General features: G+C 39.1%; 1 protein-coding gene across 1 annotated transcript in view; it reads right to left on the bottom strand.

Moving 5' to 3' along the window:
- Window positions 1-19446, bottom strand: part of efnb2a (ephrin-B2a) — a 44692-nt gene that overhangs the window by 8686 nt on the left and 16560 nt on the right. The window contains exon 3 of the mRNA XM_088415664.1: window positions 273-365. Coding sequence (XP_088271790.1) covers window positions 273-365 — 93 coding nt within the window. The remainder of the gene's footprint in view (window positions 1-272; window positions 366-19446) is intronic.

Below are 19446 nucleotides of genomic sequence, written 5' to 3'. Positions count from 1 at the left end.
CTGCTGCAGTTAAAGCATGCTTTTGAACACCAATTAATGGGCTGGTGTTTTTATTTATAAGAAAAATAAATACATGGCAAACACAACGCTGCATTGAAGGGCTAGCAATAAAATGAATATCATCTGTGCAGTCTATGTATAGGGTATGCATGCGCATGTATGCTGCAGCAGTGTAGTCTATACCTACATATGCATTAGGTACAGTATATGCATTTGATTAGTGTGTAGCCTCACTGTTTTACTTGAAGTTCCCAGTTATACTTAATACTTACTCTGCCCCACTTTCATGATCATCTTCATGGACTTGGTCTTACATACTCCCCCTTCTTGGTTGTCGATGCCCTCCATCGTGCCATTTGAAGTAGCTGCGGCACAAGAAAGATAGAAGAGATAGATTGCAATTATCAATGCAGTCATACTGTTGGGAAAATGTTTTCCTGCTAGCTTGTTTTACTATATATGCCTCAGGCTCATTGTGGGGAATAACAGTCAGTTGAGAAAAACACTCAGGCAAATACCTAAAATCCTTCAGGTGAGGAACCAAATGAGTCAATTATCTTTTGTACTTGTGCCTCTAATACTTACACTACCCAAGACAATAGTTATGTGTGTACTGTATTTCTTTTAAAAAGGTCATCGAATGCAACGTACAAAAATCCATTATTATCTGGGCCCAGCCGATATGAATGTAATGAGTCTAGATGCCAATTTCAATATTTGGTGCAGTGAAATACTGAGAACCGATTAATCGGCTGGTTATGGCAAAAACAATGTATAATAAAAAAAAATAGAGATAATAGAGATTTAAAGAGGCAGAACAAATCCCTGTTTAATAATACTTTGCTTTGTTTAAGTTTACATGGTTCCTACACTTCGAAATTTCACAAATCGATACCTTTCCATACCCTCATTTTAAGTATTTTGTCTCTTAGAAAAATATGCTACATCTGAGTAAATATATCAGTTTATCACAAATAAACCAAACATTAAATTTTTCTAAATATTGGTACAGTGGGTCCTCGTGTTACGAGATTAATCCATTCCGCGGTTGGGCTCGTAAGGTGAATTCACCGTATGGCAGGCAATCCAAACTTATGTTACATAGCTAATACGTTTATCACCCCAGGTAAAAACATCAAAATTGTAGGTACATATTAAAAATTGGTACCAAAATGGTATAGTAAGTGCTATGTATATATAATACACATGTATACATTCAGAAAACATCATAAATAAAAACATATAGAAAGGATCTATTTACCTTTGAGGGGCGCTTGTTATGCCCATATTCCTTAGTAATTGTAGCCTACGCTAGGCTAGCTTCATATTTCTTGATTATCTCTTCATTTATTTGGAAATGAAGTAATTGAAGGTATACACACACATACAATATATATATATATATATATATATATATATATATATATATATATATATATATATATATATATATATATATATATACAGTGGGCCCCCGTAATTAGTAACATAATCTAGTGTACAGTTAAATTAAATAACATAAATATACAAAGGGAAAATGACATTTACCCTTGGGGCGACGTGACTTGACCTGGGTGGAGGCGGAGGGGAGCAGAGACGAACCCACAGAATTTATTTATTTATTTTCTTAAACTAGAACTTTTCTCAAAAGAGAACATATCACCAGCGATTTCCTTCTCTTTAATCCATAATAGAAGAAGCCTCTTCATTTTGTTGTTGACCGAGGTCCGTCCCCTAGCAAAGAAATTCTTGCCCTTAGAAGATTGCCGAGCGGTTACAGCCATACTCACGAGCAAGGTTAACTATGCGTGCGCCTCCTTCGTATTTTTTTATTATCTCCTGCTTCGTTTCTATTGTCATCATCCTCTTACTTCTTCCTTTACCGCCACTAGCAATTTTAGAAGCCATGTCAAACAGATAGAGTTTGCATTGTCTTCACAACACACCGACCAGCTGTGCCATCAAGCCAGATGAAGGCGTTCGGCCAATAGCATATCGGCATTTCTGTGATTGACGTGACGCCGGCCAATAGCATATTTGCATCTCCGTGACTGAGACCAGGACTGTGACCTTAATCGACCAATAGCATATCGGCATCTCCGTGACTGGGACCGTGATTGAGAGCGTGACTGTGACTTTATGAGACCAATAGCATATCGGTGCTTCCGTATCATGCGAGAATAGTTCATTTTGTTGACGCAGCAAAGCGAAAAAATAGTGCGGACACACTGACTGGCATGTTGGATTGTTCGTAAGACGAAAGGTTTGTGTGTAAGAGGGGGACAAAAAACGCCACGGTCCACTTTCGTAAGATGAATAATTCGTAAACAGGGGGCGCACTGTTTATATATATATATATATATATATATATATATATATATATATATATATATATATATATATATATATGTGTGTGTGTGTGTGTGTGTGTGTGTATGTATATATACACATATATATGGGTCAGATCCTATCTAAGTATGATTGTTTGAAGACCCCAAAGTTCTATCTCGCTGGCTGTTTGCTTTTATTTATAGTAGTATATCTCTAGCGGCTTCTAAGTAGGACTGCAGTTGGATGTTGGTTTGAGTGAAACGGGAAAGAAAGAGGGAGGGGGCAAGGGGTGGGGAGTAGAGCTTGTGGTATATCAGGTCAGTAACAGAGGCCAACAAAGGGGCTTAGCGGCTTGGCTTCTTGCACAATTCATTCACAACATCTGACTCCACCATCCTCAATACCCTTTTTGCTTGGCACCCATCTCTATCACAACCACAACATTTTTCACTCCCATTACTGCTATTTTCCCCTGAAGGAAGCACATTACATGATAGATCATGGAGAAAGAGACTGATCCAGAGTGATTTAAAAAAAACAAAACTTGCTTTTTGTTTCTTCTATTTACCCTTGTGTTTTTCTTCTCTCAGCTGCTATTTAAATCTGGATCCCCTAGCTGTGATGGGAGCACACACAAAGAGCATGTTAACAAGGACACCCTCCCACCATCTATCTTCCCTCCTCTTGCCCTATGCCTTTCTCATTAGCTGACCTGTGGCTTTCCAATAGTGGCCGAAAAGCACATTACAGACAGAGCTCCTTCTGCAAGTGGAGGTGTGAAAGTATGGGGACCCAAAAACGCAGGAAGGCTGAGAGGTTGTGGCTCAAAAAATGAAGTTTTAATAAAAAACTGAGAAAAGGAACAACTGGAAAAAATCAATACAAAATACAACCAAAAACGAAATGAACTCACGGAAATCAGTATTGACAGGGGATACTCGGATAGGAAATTTATAGAAGAAGATGTCGGCAAGGGTTAGGCACAAACTCTGGCATCATGACATATGGACAACGAAGCAATGACCCGACAAGAACTCAATGCAAACTGGGGAATTAAATAAACTTCACACCTAGCGAGGGAACACGTAATGGCTGGAAAGAGATGAAAGGCAGTGGAAGCTGATTGGATGACACGAGGAGGGCAGGTAAACAGGCAGGTGGACATGATAAGACTAACGAGACACAGACAGGAATGCAGCCACAAGGCAAACTAACATGAACCTAAGAATAGGAAAAAAAACCCACACAACCCAAAGAATCATGAACCCCAACCAAACATGACACTTAGGGCCTTATGCTTCTGTGATTGTGTGAGTGTATATGTACTTTATAAAGCTCTTAGCGCGCCGCACACGGAATAGGATGTTGCATATCATTAATCAACATTGTTGACTCGTGAGTGATGACACCAAAAGTAGTGTGACCAGTCATCTCAGTTTTTTTTTGTTGTCCCAATTGTCCCAATTCCCGGCAGATTTTACATCCTCATTGCTTTGTCAGATTTTACATAGGTCATGTCCCGATGTCACGTCTCTTTTTTTTTTTTTTTTTTTTTTTTTTTGCTTTTTAGTCTAGCAAGCCATTCGTTTGGGCCACGTCAGTCACATAGTAGTTGTCAATAGCTATTTATACGATCAACCACTTAAAAGAAGAATTTGAATTGTTTACTTTGGCTTTCACATTGTCGGAAATAGAACCACTACCTGCTCCTATGTTGAGGAATTGCAGTAAATAAAGTCAGACCATGAGTGTTGCAGGACAGCGAGGTATGTTGTGCCAATTGATTTTCAATTTAATGAATAAGGTTTTGCCCCTCCTCCCTCCTCTACATGGAAAAGCAAAAAAAAAAAAAAAAAGCAAGTCCTGTGCACCCTCACATAGTTGACTGGAGATGTGTTCAATCACCATCCTCATAGTAAAACATCTCCAAGGTCAATAGAAATACTAATTCTAAACAGCAAGGACTAGTCTATGAGCACACTGTAGGGCAGGGGTGGGCAACTCTGGTCCTCGAAGTCCACTAGTCTGCATGTGTTACATGTTTCCATGCTTCAACAGACCTGATTCAAATGATCAGGATCATTACCATGCTGATGAGCTCGCTTATGAGCTGATTATTTAAATCAGATGTGTTGAAGGACAGAAACATCTAAAAATGAAGGATAGTGCCTTCAAGGGCCGGAGTTGCCCTTTCCTGCTAGGGCATACGTGAAAGCGTTTTGTGATTTTTTTTGACAAACCAGAATCAGAACAGCTATATGTCAACTCAAGGTGCATACAAATTTGACTGCTACATTATGAGGATAGGATGCAAAAAAGGTTGGACAAGTGCGCACTGTTGAACTGTCATGTGAGATCGCGTTTAGCATTAACTTAAGTACTAACACAACCACAGCTCACCAGACTGACCAGCACTTAAATTTGTTTTGAATAGTTCCTGGTGACATTTTTTTACATTTTTAATTGTCAGCAAACTTGTCATGTCCCAGTTTTTACTTTTGAAAATCTGGTCACCTTAACTAAGAGGGCATGTTTTTACAGTTGTGTTTCTGGCATGGCACATTTGTGCAGACAGGTGCAAGGCAATAACTGAGCACAAAGTATTTAAAGCTTTATTCAGAGGTGGGAACTTGGTCAGCACTGACAGACTGTCCATCAGTCTGTCACCGACAGACGCCCATTTTGCCGACGGACCGACAAATGAATGGAATGTCCAAAATAAATGGTGAATTAAAAATGTCGGCAGTGCAATTTTCATCTGTCGTAATCGTCAGGATTGTCGTGACATAATATGTCCGTCAGACCTCGTCATCCCATCACTGTCCCTTTTTGTCTACTTAATTTTATTTCAACTGACTTGTATGATTGCAAGCTATATTGTTGCATTTTTATAGTGCTACTGCAACATAACAGCACCACCAAGTGGTGGAGAACCATACTCAGCTAAGAGACTTATATGGAGTTACACCGTTTTTAAAGGGATGGATTTTCATTAAAAAGGAATAAATTAATTGATTGTAAATTTCAAAAACTTACAAATTAATGTGTTTTTAAAGACCAGATGAAATATATTAAATGGGGGATGGCCCCGTGAGGAAGGGGGAAGGGTCGGCAAAAATACGCAGACGAACAGACGTCCCGCCGTTGTAATTGTTTCTGGCTTGAAAAAATGACAGACTGATGATGATGGAAAAGGGGTGGGGCTCTGATGAAAGTGATTTACAACACATGACAGGAAAAAGTGCTTCAAAATGTTGTGATTTTAAACTTCTTCAGCCCTGTTATGTAAAGATGTCTTTGTTACTCATTGTTGGCTCATTTTTCAAATGCTGCTTCAATAACAAATGGGATCTGATATATTTTCTCTTGGAGAATAATAATAATAAGAAAAAAATATATACTTTCTATTTAAAGTGCCAAACATTAAACAAATACAGCGAGCATAATTCAAATAATAACTACATGAGTGATCTTACTTCTGGGCACCACAACAAGCCATCTACGGTGCAGATTACCAACAAACAGGGACCATCCAACAGTAGTTTACTCTTAAGGGTCATGTTCTTTTTCTGAAATACTAGCATGTCTACATTATTAGGGTATAACTGTGCTCTATGGCCAGTAACTCTACCGCCTGCGATAGAAAAAAAAACACTCACTGGCCACTGATGCGGTAGGGATGGAAAGATGCACTTTTGCATCAGCAGCAAAGCGAAGAATATTTGCATTGGTTTTGTCTCCAGCTTGTCAGTGGGCAAAAACTGTGAGGAACAACACACCGATATCATGTGTTCGTGTTAGCTGCGGTGTATGATGATTTTTTTTTTTTTTTTGCAGTATTCAGCCAGTGGCTTTGTCTTTATCAGTCAATGTGTTACTGTTCTTTGCCTCAGTTGGAAAACCAAAATGTCGCCACACAGGCGATTTGAAAGTAATCGGAGCATCCTGTATTTTTATTTTTGACTCTGTTGCACTCTTTTTCTTTTTCTTTCTTTCAAATAGAGGTGTATCGCAAATCACGTTCAGTTGCATACCCCCACCTACTCCTACAAGAATGCCAATCCCTCAACCTAGCGGCCCTCCATGGTGTTCCAATCTTGTGAGCTCTTGTCGCTCAAGCTCTCGTCCCATCCCGACTGAATGACAGGTCATCTCAAACATGCCAGACAAGTCAATGTCTGAAAGACTCGCCTATAAGAAGACTGACTAAGCTAGAAGTAATGTTATTATGGCCATTGCTGGGGTATGGAAGAGTGGCCCTGTTTCACGCTAGTAATCTCTAATGATTTGCAACTTTACTGACGTTAAAACTTGTCTTACAAACATAAAGGGCAAAATGAAGGAAGTAGGCTGCAAAAAATTGAATAGTGTCACATTAAAAGAAAGCACTGTTTTGCTTTGTTTTGTAGGCAGCTGATGCCCGATGAGAAATGTGTTGTTTTTTAAACTTTCAATGTGGTTGGAGGTTTAGTGCTTGTAAATTATTAACAAGCATTAAGATCTGCGCAGTTGTGAAATTAGCTGTCGCTAAAAACATTAGTACCGTTTCTAAAAGGTGAACTTTAACCCTTTCACTCCCGTTGGGACAATGTGTCCTTGCGCTTTGGAAAAAATGGCAGTGAGTATAGGAATGGGAGCAATAAGATGTGCTGGCATCCCAGCGGTTCATTACACACCTATTTAGAGATTTTAGTGGATACTAGCAACTTTTCCATACACAGCAAGCCAGTGCTGGGCCGACCATTACCTGTGGAAATACAGTCAGCCCCCTGCTTACGAGCATCCTGATTTGCGAACATTCCGCCTTACGAGCGTGGATCAGGGAGAATTTTGTCCTCCGCTTACGAGCAAACCTCTCGTCTTGCGAGCATTCCGTCAAACCAGCCATTGAGTATGTAGAAATGTTCTCGCCTAACTGCGTCAATATATTCAGCAGTTGCGTCATCTACAATCATTAATAGATACTTATGGCGGTAACGTGAACGCTATTGGTCTTACAATCTCACACTGACTGTCTCACTCACGGTGTCTAAATATATTACCATTTAAGTGTAGTGTTTGTACAGCTAAAGGGAAAAACAGCTGACATGAAATTAAATGTGCCGATTGCAGGACAAAGAATTGTCATTGGTTTAAATGTGTGTTTTTTTTTTAATTAATTGTCAATACATTCCAACCGTTTAAAAAAAAGTGCGAATAATTATCAGTCAGTCAAGGAGACGCCAATATGCTATTGGTCGATTAAGGTCACCCGGTCTCACTCACGGAGATGCTATTGGCCGGCGTCACACGTCAATCACAGAAATGCTGATATGCTATTGGCCGAACGCCTTTATCTAGCTTGATGGGACAGGATGGAAGGAAGTAGACAAAATGAGTGAAAAACGGAATGTTTTGAAGACTTTGCAAACTTTATCTGTTAGACATAGCTTCTAAAATTACTAGCAGCGGTAAAGGAAGAAATAAGAGGATGATGTTTTAGTATCTCCGTGATTTGCACCATGACTGAAAGAGTTACTGTAACACTGTAAGACCAATAGCCTATGTGCGTTGCCGTATTAACTCAAGAGGTTAATCTCTGCACCCTATTACGGGTGATGTTACAGCGCCATATAATGGTTGCTTGACAAGATTGCATGTCAGGTTAGTCGGCGATCTCTCCCGATATGCATTGGGACAGCGTCATTGTTGCAATTTTGTGAGTTGTGACCAAAGGTGAACTGGCGCTCGAACAATCCATAAGTGTGCTGCCTAGTAAATGCAACACACACAACCACCTCTCCGCTTCCACCGTGCTCAATTCACGTCGGGAAAAACAGTTGACATGAAATTAAGTGTGCCGATTGCAGGACAAAAAATCGTCACAGATTTAAATGTGTTTTAATCAATAAGATGTCAATACATTCCAACCGTTTAAAAAAAAAGTGCAAATAATTATCAGTCAGTCAAGGAGACGCCAATATGCTATTGGTCGATTAAGGTCACGCGGTCTCACTCACGGAGATGCTATTGGCCGGTGTCACACGTCAATCACAGAAGTGCCGATATGCTATTGGCCGAACGCCTTTATCTAGCTTGATGGCACAGCTGGTTGGGATGGAAGGAAGTAGAGAAAACCCTGACTGAAAAAGTTACTTTGACACTGTAAGACCAATAGCATATCTGATTTACGTATTGACTTAGAGCATTCATCTCTGCTCATCTCTGCTTATCTCAGCACAAGTCACGTCTTTCCAAAGGTAAAAGTCATTTATCCTTTGTATTTGTTATTTAATGCACCTGTACAGTAGATTATGTCACTTAATATTAATTTATGTATACAGCGTGATGATTTTACCTAAGGCTTCTGCGCGCGTTGCACGCACTCACGAATTAACATGGGTTTGGATTGCCCGCTATACGAGCAATTCGAGATACGAGCGTAGCCGCTGAACGGATTAAGTTCGTAACCCGGGGGCCCACTGTATATTGAAATACTGTATATTACTATAGCTTACACTCATTACTATGTATTGTAGGCGTTTGGTGATCACTTTTACTTCTCTGGCACGTTATTCTTATTCTTATTCTTATTCTTATTCTTATTCTTATTATTATGATTATTATCCTGTTGCCTGTAAATTCACGGAAGCTGGAATTTAAAAAAAATCCAAGTATCCTAGACTTATAAACAAGTAATATATGCCATAAGTTCTATTCCCCCCCCCAAAAAAAAAGGAACCGTAGTGAAAGGGTAACTTGAGCACTCTGTAGGTGTGTAATGCGCTCAAACCAATACGAACAGCGTCTAGTACAACCATATACATTTATAGAGGATGGCAGTCTACAAATTTTTGCTGGTCTCTCATCCATCATTTATCAGTGCACCGGGTCCCCTTCGTCTGTCATTTTTTTAAGCTGAACCAACCTGTAATCATCGGTACTAATGTGATGTTCACGAACAAATCAAGTGTCCACTGTGAATGATGGGCCTCAAGTCTGTGTAAAGAGCCATTCATCCTCCCAGCCGCCATTCGGCCAATCAACACACCACGGACAAAAACCCATTTTCCGTCAATAACTAGTCTTTTTATGAGGGTTTCTCACCTTTGAACATTTAATTGTGGTCAAACATGAAAACATCTACCAACTTAATGTAATTATTCTTCTTCCTTTTGTGCTTTTAAAAATGATCTTTTTTTGTGTGTGTATGTAATTGGTTGCTGTGAGCGACTTTCGAACAGTCCAAGCGTGTAGTCTGCCTTTTGCCCAAAGTCAGCTGAGATAGTGTCCCGTGACCATGAACACAATAAGCCGTACCGAAAATGAATGTAATTGGCCCTGTTGGTCACATGTCACTAAAATCTTATTTTAGTTTTTCTCACTTGTACATGCTGACCTGTCTAGACAATTTTCTTGGTATCACACAAGTCACATCACAAATGGCCTCAACAAAAAGATGGTCATCCCATGACACCCCATGTGTCCTTGTTCTCTGTTAGACTCCTAGAAAACTATGACAACGGCATAGAATAAACATTCTTCCCATTTTAAATGCATGCACTGCCTTCGCCCTTCTAGAATTTATTTCACATCTTGAATTTTATTTTCCTGCACTTGCTAAATTGAAAGAGTGGAAAAGCAAAGTATTTAACTAGACAGTCAATTGTGAGATGCAATTTAAAATGCCTGAAGCGCTAATGTGAAAAAACTCCAACGTTGCAGACAGCCTGGAGAGTGTTTACTGCCAAAGCTAATATAGAGACAGTTAAGCTAACGTTTAAAATGTAATTGCATTTTCCTCAACTGAAGACAGAAAACTACAATCACCGTCATAAATTTGAACTTGTTCTACAAATAGTTTTATGCTGTGGGTCTTTGGGAAATCGTTTTATGAACAGCAGAATCTTACTTTGCTTTCATTGTTGAATATTGGTGGTTGTGCTAATATACATTGTTCTACCCCTCAGTGAACAAGAGCAAAAGCAGATAAAAGGATTCAAGAATTACAGATAAGCAGAAAGGCAAATTGTGTTGCACACAGAGAATAACCACTGGGCAGAATGATGATGTGTCACAAGAAGATTAAAACATAAGACAAAGACAGCTATGACACCAAGCGTTAATTACCATCCAAAGAGTAGCTATGTAGCGGGAAGCCATCATCTCAATGCCGGGGTTGTTGCCTGGTTAAAGCCCATCACCACTCATTGCCAAATCACTTGTGACAGTGGGCGCCTTTGCACTCAGGGATTCCAATGACCCTTAGGAAAAGGCCAGGCCAAAGGCGGCTCACCCCAAATATCAAAGCTGTTTAATAACCAGTGTTGAGGGTAATGCATTACAAAAGTAATATAATTACTATAATGTATTACTTTTTGCTCTAATGCAGTAGTGTAATGCATTACACACACAAAAAGAAATTGTAATATTTTACTCGGTACAAACAAGAGTAACGCAATACATTACAATGCATTTTTAACCTGAAAGTGCAGTTTTTTTTCCCCCCAAATTCGCCAAATACACTGTGAGATCGGAGGAGAAAGGGTCAGGGTAAAATGTTTGATTTCTGTTCTTAGTATCACCTACACCAGAGATGAGTATAAAGACAAGAAGAATTCAATAGTTAGGCGCACGATGTACATGACACCTAAAACGCTCTCCACTCCGCCAAATAGCACCAGTAATTTGACAAACAATTTAGAGTGACGCCATCGTAATGTGACGTTAGCAAAACCAGCAATAATGCCGAGGTAAGCTAGCACTAATTTTCACAGGACAAGTACATTAATAATAGCCTCTAAATAGTTGTGGTCAATGTGTATCAAGATGAAGCATAAAAAAACTCACGTTAAACAGTACATTAAACACAATAACGATGATTTAGCCTAGCTGCTAACCCTAGCCCCACCAAAACCATCTATTTTTGAAAGGTCTGTCCCTAACCTAGCCGACTGAACTTAAATTTGAATATCAACATTGATATTGGGGAATACACTAACTGTTTCTCCCTAAAGCATTAACAATGTATCACTATGCGGTGAAACTAATTAATAAAGGGATTAAAATACAGTGGACCCCCTGATCTACGACACACCTGCCTTACCTTTTTTATGTTTTTTTCCCGCTTTACGACAAAAACAACTGTCATGATCCGAGGGGTTGGCTGTATGTGTGTCGTTTTGTCTCCATCTTCAGGCGTTTTAAGGTAATTGCTCTTATTTTCAAGTCCCGTCAAACTGCCTGCGCTGCAACGCGTCACTCAGATGTTGGTCTGCTATTGGTCTGCGCCACGACTCCCTAAGATACTGCTCTGTTACTGGTCGGCGTCACTGTCAAAATGGCGGCATGCTACGGACTGGATCGCGTCTGAGTGCTTAAAATAACTATTTATTGTACATTTTACGACTTAATTCAAACTTGAATGGGTGAGCCATGGTTCCCAGGATTGCTAGTTGTTAATGTTAAAGAGAGAAGTAAGAAGATGACTTCTACAGAAACGAAGCTGGAGATAATCAAGATATACGAAGAAGGCTAAGATAGCCTAGGCTAGGCTACCTTCACTAGGGAATATGGCCATAACAAGCTTGTCATTTTTTATTTATGATTATGGTTTTTAATTGTATATTATATATACATAGCGCTTACTATAGCATTTTGATACCATTTTTAATATGTATATACAATTTTGATGTTTTTACCTGGGGGTTTTACATGCATTAGTGAAATAACAGGTTTGGATTGCCCACCATACGACGAATTAGCGTTACAATCCCAACCGCAAGAACAGATTAATCTCGTAAATCTGGGGGCCATTGGACATTAAAAAAAAGATTCTGTATCTTGTCTTTAAAAGTTTACAGCACAATACAGAGTAAATTATTTGTACTGTTTTTTGGCTTAAGCCAACCTTCCACTGGATGTGTAATGAGTGTAATGAGCTACATTTAGAATGGCAAATCCATATTTCCAGTTATGTTGGCGAGAGTAATAAAAAAGTAATGCAATAGTAATTTAATGCCTTCCATTTAAAATACTGTAATATTGTAATCTCACTAATTATTTTGAAATGACAGTAATAAGTAATAAAAAATGCATTACAGTTTTGAAGTAACTTCCCCAACACTGAAGAGACAATTCATGCACTTGACGGCTTTGCTGCCATAGTAACCAGTTACCGATCGCCTTAAAAGGTATTCACGGGTGTACATTTGACAGTCTTATGCTGAATACAACAATTTACGACAGAAGTGCAATCATATATTCTACTCTAGTCTCATATCCAATCTTTTGAGAATTCTTTTGAAATCACCAACATGTACAGTTAAAATTGTTGATTTGATACGGTTGTTTTTATGTGCTTATATTACTGTATTTTCCGCACTATAAGGCACACCGGTTTATAGGCGCACCCTCAATTAATGACATATTTTAAAACTTTTTCCATATATAAGGCTCAACGGATTAAAAGGTGCACCCTCAATTAATGACATATTTTAAAACTTTTTCAATCACAATATAGTAATACTCAAAGTAATAACAATTAAATAATAAATAAATAATAATAATCAAATAATAACTGAACTCTCAACAGCATAATGACTCAATGTCAATATGATCAAACTTGTTCGACTGTAAACACACAAAAGAAACAGGTAAAGCTTACTTTATCAGTTCATTCCCCATCTACGAATCCCAATTTCAATATTGATCCATATATACGCACCTGATTTTAAGGCGCACCATCAGCTTTAAAAAAAAAAAAAACAATAAGGCTTATAGGTGTGCCTTATAGTGCAGAAAATACAGTACAATGAAACGCTATAGCTTTTAAAAATAAGGCATGACATTTACGTTAAACTGAAAGTACAGAATTTTATTTCTCTACCTGAAAGTGCACTGAATTTGATCTCTGACAAGATCTTTTTATTCCCCATTTTCCTTTATGTTCACTTGTTGTTTTGGAGTTTTGTCACTCGGCTTCATCGTCTATTTCTTTCGATATGTCTTTCGAAGACCTTCTATTTTGTGCCTTTATGCTCTTGTACTGTAATCTTGCATACAAGGGCTTCATCTTCAGGCCATGCTGCCGCAAACTATCACATCAAATGTATTTGCTCCAAACTGGAACAGCAAGCACAGCCACTTAAAGACACATTCACAGACACGGGCATGCATGGAAGCACATTGCACACACTTGTAGGCACTGTGACAGAAATATCTTCAGGCATAAAGCTGCCTGTTGGACAGATGCAACACAACATGTGTCAAGCATACTGCTCGCACACACACACACACACACACACACACACACACACACACACACACACACACACACACACAAATCAATTATTTGTTTTCAGCACAAAGACTTTTAGGACATAGACTTAAATGTCTGTCAATGAGATGCTGAAATATACAGCATACTTTTTAAATCAATATGCTTAAATGAATTGTTGAATATAAGTACAGTGGGCCCCAGGTTAACGATCCCCTGTCTTACGAATTTTTCATCTTACGACGTGGACCGCGGCGTTTTTTTGTCCTCCTCTTACGCACAAACCTTTCGTCTTACGAACCATCCAACAGTGTGTCCGCACTATTTTTTTTGCTTTGTTGCATCAACAAAAATAACTTTTCTCGCATGTCACAGAAATACCGATATGCTATTGGTCGATTAAGGCAGTCACGGAGATGCCGATATGCTATTGGTCGATTAAGGCAGTCACGGAGATGCCGATATGCTATTGGCCGGTGTTACGTCAATCACAGAAATGCCGATATGCTATTGGCCGAACTCCCTCATTGCTTGATGGCACGACCTGGTCGGTCTGTTGTGAAGACTTTGCAAACTTTTATCTGTTAGACATGGTTTTTAAAATTGCAAGTGGCGGTAAAGGAAGAAGTAAGATGATGATGACAATAGAAACGAAGCAGGAGATAATAAAAAAATACGAAGGAGGCGCACGCATAGTTAACCTTGCTAGTGTGTATGGTCGTAACCGCTCAACAATCGTTACAATTCTCAAGAACAAGGAAGCTATTAAAGCAAGCAAGTCTTTCCTTGCCAGAGGACGGACCTCGGTCAACAACAAAATGGAGAGGCTTCCATTATGGATTAAAGAGAAGGAAATCGCCGGTGATATGTTCTCGTTTAAAAAAATTATCTTTAAAAAATAAGTACTTGTTTGAACAAAAAAAGTCATCGTTTAAAAAAAGTTCTCGTTTGAAAAAAATTCTCGTTTAAGAAAATTTGGGTTGGTCTCTGCTCCCCTCCGCCTCCACCCAGTTCAAGTCACGTCGCCCCAAAGGTAAATGTCATTTTTCCTTTGTAAATTTATGTTATTTAATTTAACTGTACAGTAGATTATGTTACTAATCTTTAATATGTGTATAAAGTCGTGATGTTTTTACCTAAGGTTTTTGCACGCGTTGCACGCATTCACTAGTTAACATAGGTTTGGATTGCCCGTCATACGGCGAATTCGAGTTACGAGCCTAACCGCTGAACGGATTAAGGTCGTAACACGGGAGCCCACTGTATATGTACAGTTTATCAATATAAAATAACGCTAATCCAATTGGTTGAAATCCAGATCTTGTGAATTGATGCGAGTTCCTTGGCTTTTGAGAGAGGACATGGAGGATTAAACGCCGCTTAATTAATTATGTATCAAGTGCTTGTGCCAAGACTCATCAAATCCTTGCAGTAAACCTTCAGTATGAGCTACAAAGAATGCAAACACAAACATGAATCTAGACCAAAGTTATTTTTTTGTTCCGGGTCACTGCATACGCTTCTAATATTAAACAAACTTCACACAAAAACATAGTTGTCTGACAAACAAAGCTCGTCAATTCTACTAAGCATCTTTTTTTTCTCTCTCGTCCCTTTACTTTTATAATTAATTCTGCAGATATTTTTCCTTTATTACTTGCAAGGCTGGAGCTTCTCCAAGTCAAAAAAAGGGATAATCTGTGTACTGTTTACATTATAATGCCATAAATCAAAAGCAGTCATCTGCAACAGCTGCAGAGCTGAAGCAATTAACACCATCAAGCCCCACAAGCTTCAGGAAAAGCTGAGGACGGTGCAACTGGAACCCTGTTTAGTGTCCTGGATATCGGACCACCTTACACACAGACCGTAGTACATCATGCTAAAAAACATCACATTGAACACTGTGGCCTGCAGCACAGGGGCACATCAAGGAACAGTTCAAGGGACAGTACTGCCTCCCCTGCTCTTCACCCTATACACTTCAAACTTCTGTTCCAGCTCATAGCTGTGTCACATGCAGAGGTTTGCTGATGACTCAGCCATAATGGGATGTATTAGGGATGCTGGAGAAGGAGAGTACAGGGTTCTGATTAAGGACTTTGTTCCCTGGAGCAAGTAGAACTGCCAACAGCTCAACACCTCTCAACACCTCTAAAACCAAGGACCTGGTCATTGAATTTGGAACACGGCCAGTGGTGATCGGGGAGACGAGGTGGAAGTTGGAGAAAACGACAAGTACCTCAGGGTGCGGCTGGATAGCAAGCTGGACTGGTCACCTAGATCACCGCTACAAGACGGGCCAGAGCAGATTGTACTTTCCTAGGAGGCTACGATCCTTTAACATCTGCAGGAAACTACGGTGGATGTTCTATCAGAGTGTGGTCGCTAGTGTCTTATTTTATGCTGTGGTATGCTGGGGAGGAAGCATATCAAAGAGGGACTCCCAACAGGCTGCACAAACTTATCAGGGCTGGCTCTGTGGTCGGTATGGACCTGGACCCCATGGTGACAGTGGTAGAGAGGACATCCATGAAAAAAACTCTTGGCTATTATGGACAATGCCACACTATCATCAGTGCGCAAGAAAGTATATATAGTAATAGGCTGCTTCTTCCTTGGTGCAGAACCAATAGACTTAAAGACTCCTTTGTCCAATGAGCAATCAGACAATATAAGGGAAGGGGAAGGACTGGGGGGGAGAGGGGTGGGAGAACCTGCCTCAATGTAGCACTTTAGCATTTTAGTACTCAGCAGTTTCTACTGCCATCTTTGTGACTTTGACAGCAACTGCATTGTCTCCCTGGTGTGTGTATCATTGTCCTCGTGAAAGTAGTAGTTAAGTTAGTAGTAAGTTAGTAGTTAAGATGATGGATGGATTGACGGACATTCAACACATAAGGAAAATGTTCAGAAATGTGCAATTTATTATAAAACCATATTTAAAAAAAAAATAAAACAAATTATAACAATCATAATAAAACCCCTACCTTTATTTTAATTTTAAAACATTGTAATGTGATATTTTGGCCATTATGCACATCCTTTTGACGGTTCCAGTAAGAACATGTCTTTAGTGTAACACTTTTATAAATGGAAAAAATGATTCTTTTTCCATGCCATGATGAAGTTTTGTAGAAAGAAATGCAATATATATCAGTGAGTATAGTGCTCCGGGTATGTTGACTGCTCGCGTAAGGATGCAGCTTGAACAGTGTGTGCACAGAGAAGCTGCCTCGAGCTGCACCCCTAGCACTGTGACAATATGCACCATCCTTGTCTCGCATCTGTTTCTATAGACATGTACCTTCCTCTGCTTGTTTATGAGATGCCTCTTTAGCACTTACTTCTTCATGTTCAAGATGATCTAAATTTACCCTTTCTCTCTGAACTCTAATCCTGAACAGATGACATTCAGTGGCAAGAGTAGAGGCAGATCAGTTTCTTAGAAGCTTCAGAATTCTGACGTAAAATTGTTGTCAAAAAGACGTATGTGTGTGTCAACATTCGTATAAGAACGACTGTCACGAGACATACCTGTTTCACCTTTCATATGAGTACGACTCTGGCGAGACCTATGTGTTTCACCACTCATTTGAGTGTTGACTCTCGCGAGACATGACTTCACATCTTTGCATGAATCTCTCCTTTGGCTTCGCAAATCTCTCTTTTAGATTCATGCATTCGTGGATCTGAGCCTTTGGATTTGAGTTGAATATGCAAATTTAGATGACATCACGCCAAGCTACCAAGCAAGGTCAGTCCATCTGCAAATCATCAACTCCGGCATTAGGCAACACGCATATGTCTTTTTGACAGCTATCTTACTCCATACATCAACAGCTGGTTGTTTGCAATGTGAATGTCCAATTTATTTGTAAATTATTTCATGAAATTGGACAGACAGGCTGACGACATGTGACTTCAAATTCATCTATTGTTTGAAAATCATGAATATAAATTATAAATTGGTCTGTCACAAAGTTTTTTTATGAGATTAACTGCTACATAACCACAATAATAACTAAGTAAACAATAAATATAAACATTTTTACTTGTCATTAATTCATCTTTATTTCGTAATTGGATTTCACTTCAGCGTGCTGTGGGCAATTCAAAGGCAAGGGTTTTTCCAAATCAACTGCAGTACTTGTTTCTGCCACAAATGGCCCACAAAAGCTTCATTTGAGCATTACAAAAGATGTGCATGCATTATCCCTAATACTGAAGGCTGATGAAAGCCATTGAAAGCGTCGACGCAAAAAATAAATAAATACATAAATAAAATACAAAAAGAATCTCAACTCCACTTTTTTATTTCGCATTTAGGCAAATGTTTTTCAGAGAGATCACATGTGCATATAGAAAGTATGGGGAATTCTACTGTGTATGCATGCCAGGCGACTAGGTGGTGCTGTGAGGTAACTACCATAGTGCTAGAGGGTATTATGTTTTCTGCTGTGTTCTGCGTCACTTTAGACTATAAAATAAACATAACACAAAACGGCATTGACTGGGACAGTATCCAGACAGACATGTCTACTTCATTGTTATAGAAGCGTTATAGAGCATTGTTATAGAGCATGTATGTGATGCAACGTGAGCAGGTCAAAGCGAAGTTTTACATTTTCTGAATATTTGCCATTTTTACTTGCAAGCGTCCTCATGTAAAGTGTCCCTAAGTGTGCCTGAGCAAAAGGTTGATCAATGGCTTTAACTCTCAACCTGCATGTTTATAAAACCCTAAAGCTAGATTTCACACAGTACATATAGGACACCACAAATAACTAGAACACTTTTTGAGTTTAAGAGAAGCCATCATTGACAAATTTGTCTACTAACTACAGTGGACCCCCATGTTACAACGACCTTGATTTACGTTTTTTTTATGTTGTGACCTTGAATACTGAGTTTTTTCATCCCCCTCTTTATGACATTTTCCCGATTTTGCGACAAAAACATCTGTCATGACCCCAGGGCACAGGTGTCAAACTCAAGGCCCGGGGGCCAGATCCGGCCCGCCACATCATTTGATGCGGCCCGCGAAATGCTGATTCGAATTCAAGTTTCTGGTTAAAATACCACATTTATCAGTTGACTTTAGCTTTTAAAATTACTACGGGAAAAAAACAAGCATTTGTTTGCCCTCTGTCGCTCTCTGATTTCAAAACTAGTTAGCAGTGTGGCAAACACACCTAAGATTTATTTTATCAAAGTCATACCGGCCCGCTGACAGAAACTGTAACTGCAATGTGGCCCTCAATAAAAATGAATAAATACAGTGTAAATAAATCCTTTCTTTATTTTTTACTTATGATGTTTTCGGAATGTATACGTGTACATTATATATACGTAACACTTACTAAACTATTTTGGTATCAATTTATAATACGTACATCTAATTTTTATGTTTTTACCTGGGGTTCTAAACGCATTAGCTATTTAACGTAGGTTTGGATTGCCCGTCATACGACAAATTCGCTTTATGACCCCAACTGCAGAACGGATTAATGTCGTAACACAGGGGCCCACTTTAATTGAAAATGTATCGCTGAAGCAACTGCTTAATATACTGTTTCCCAGCACATATTGCTCAGTTACCTGGAGGAAATCAGCAAAAGTATTAATTTGGTATTTATTAAGTATTCAGTTACGCAAGAGGTTTATAAATTCACTCTTGATTAGTGGATTGAGCATGATTATTGTACACCGTTTGGATTATGTAGTATTTCCAGCATTTTTTTTCCTGAATGCTGAACACACCATTTCTTCTTGCTCTTTCTTCTAGGGAGTAAGAAATATTGCCTTCCTCTAGTGACAGCACACAGATGGCAGTGGCAGAGCCTCACAGATGGTCT

The sequence above is a fragment of the Hippichthys cyanospilos genome, chromosome 5 (assembly GCF_059441005.1).
Source record: "Hippichthys cyanospilos isolate Australia breed blue-spotted pipefish chromosome 5, RoL_Hcya_1.0, whole genome shotgun sequence".
NCBI classification, from domain to species: domain Eukaryota; kingdom Metazoa; phylum Chordata; class Actinopteri; order Syngnathiformes; family Syngnathidae; genus Hippichthys; species Hippichthys cyanospilos.
Note: the sequence above shows the minus strand (reverse complement) of the source record. Positions and strands in the feature narration are given on the sequence as shown.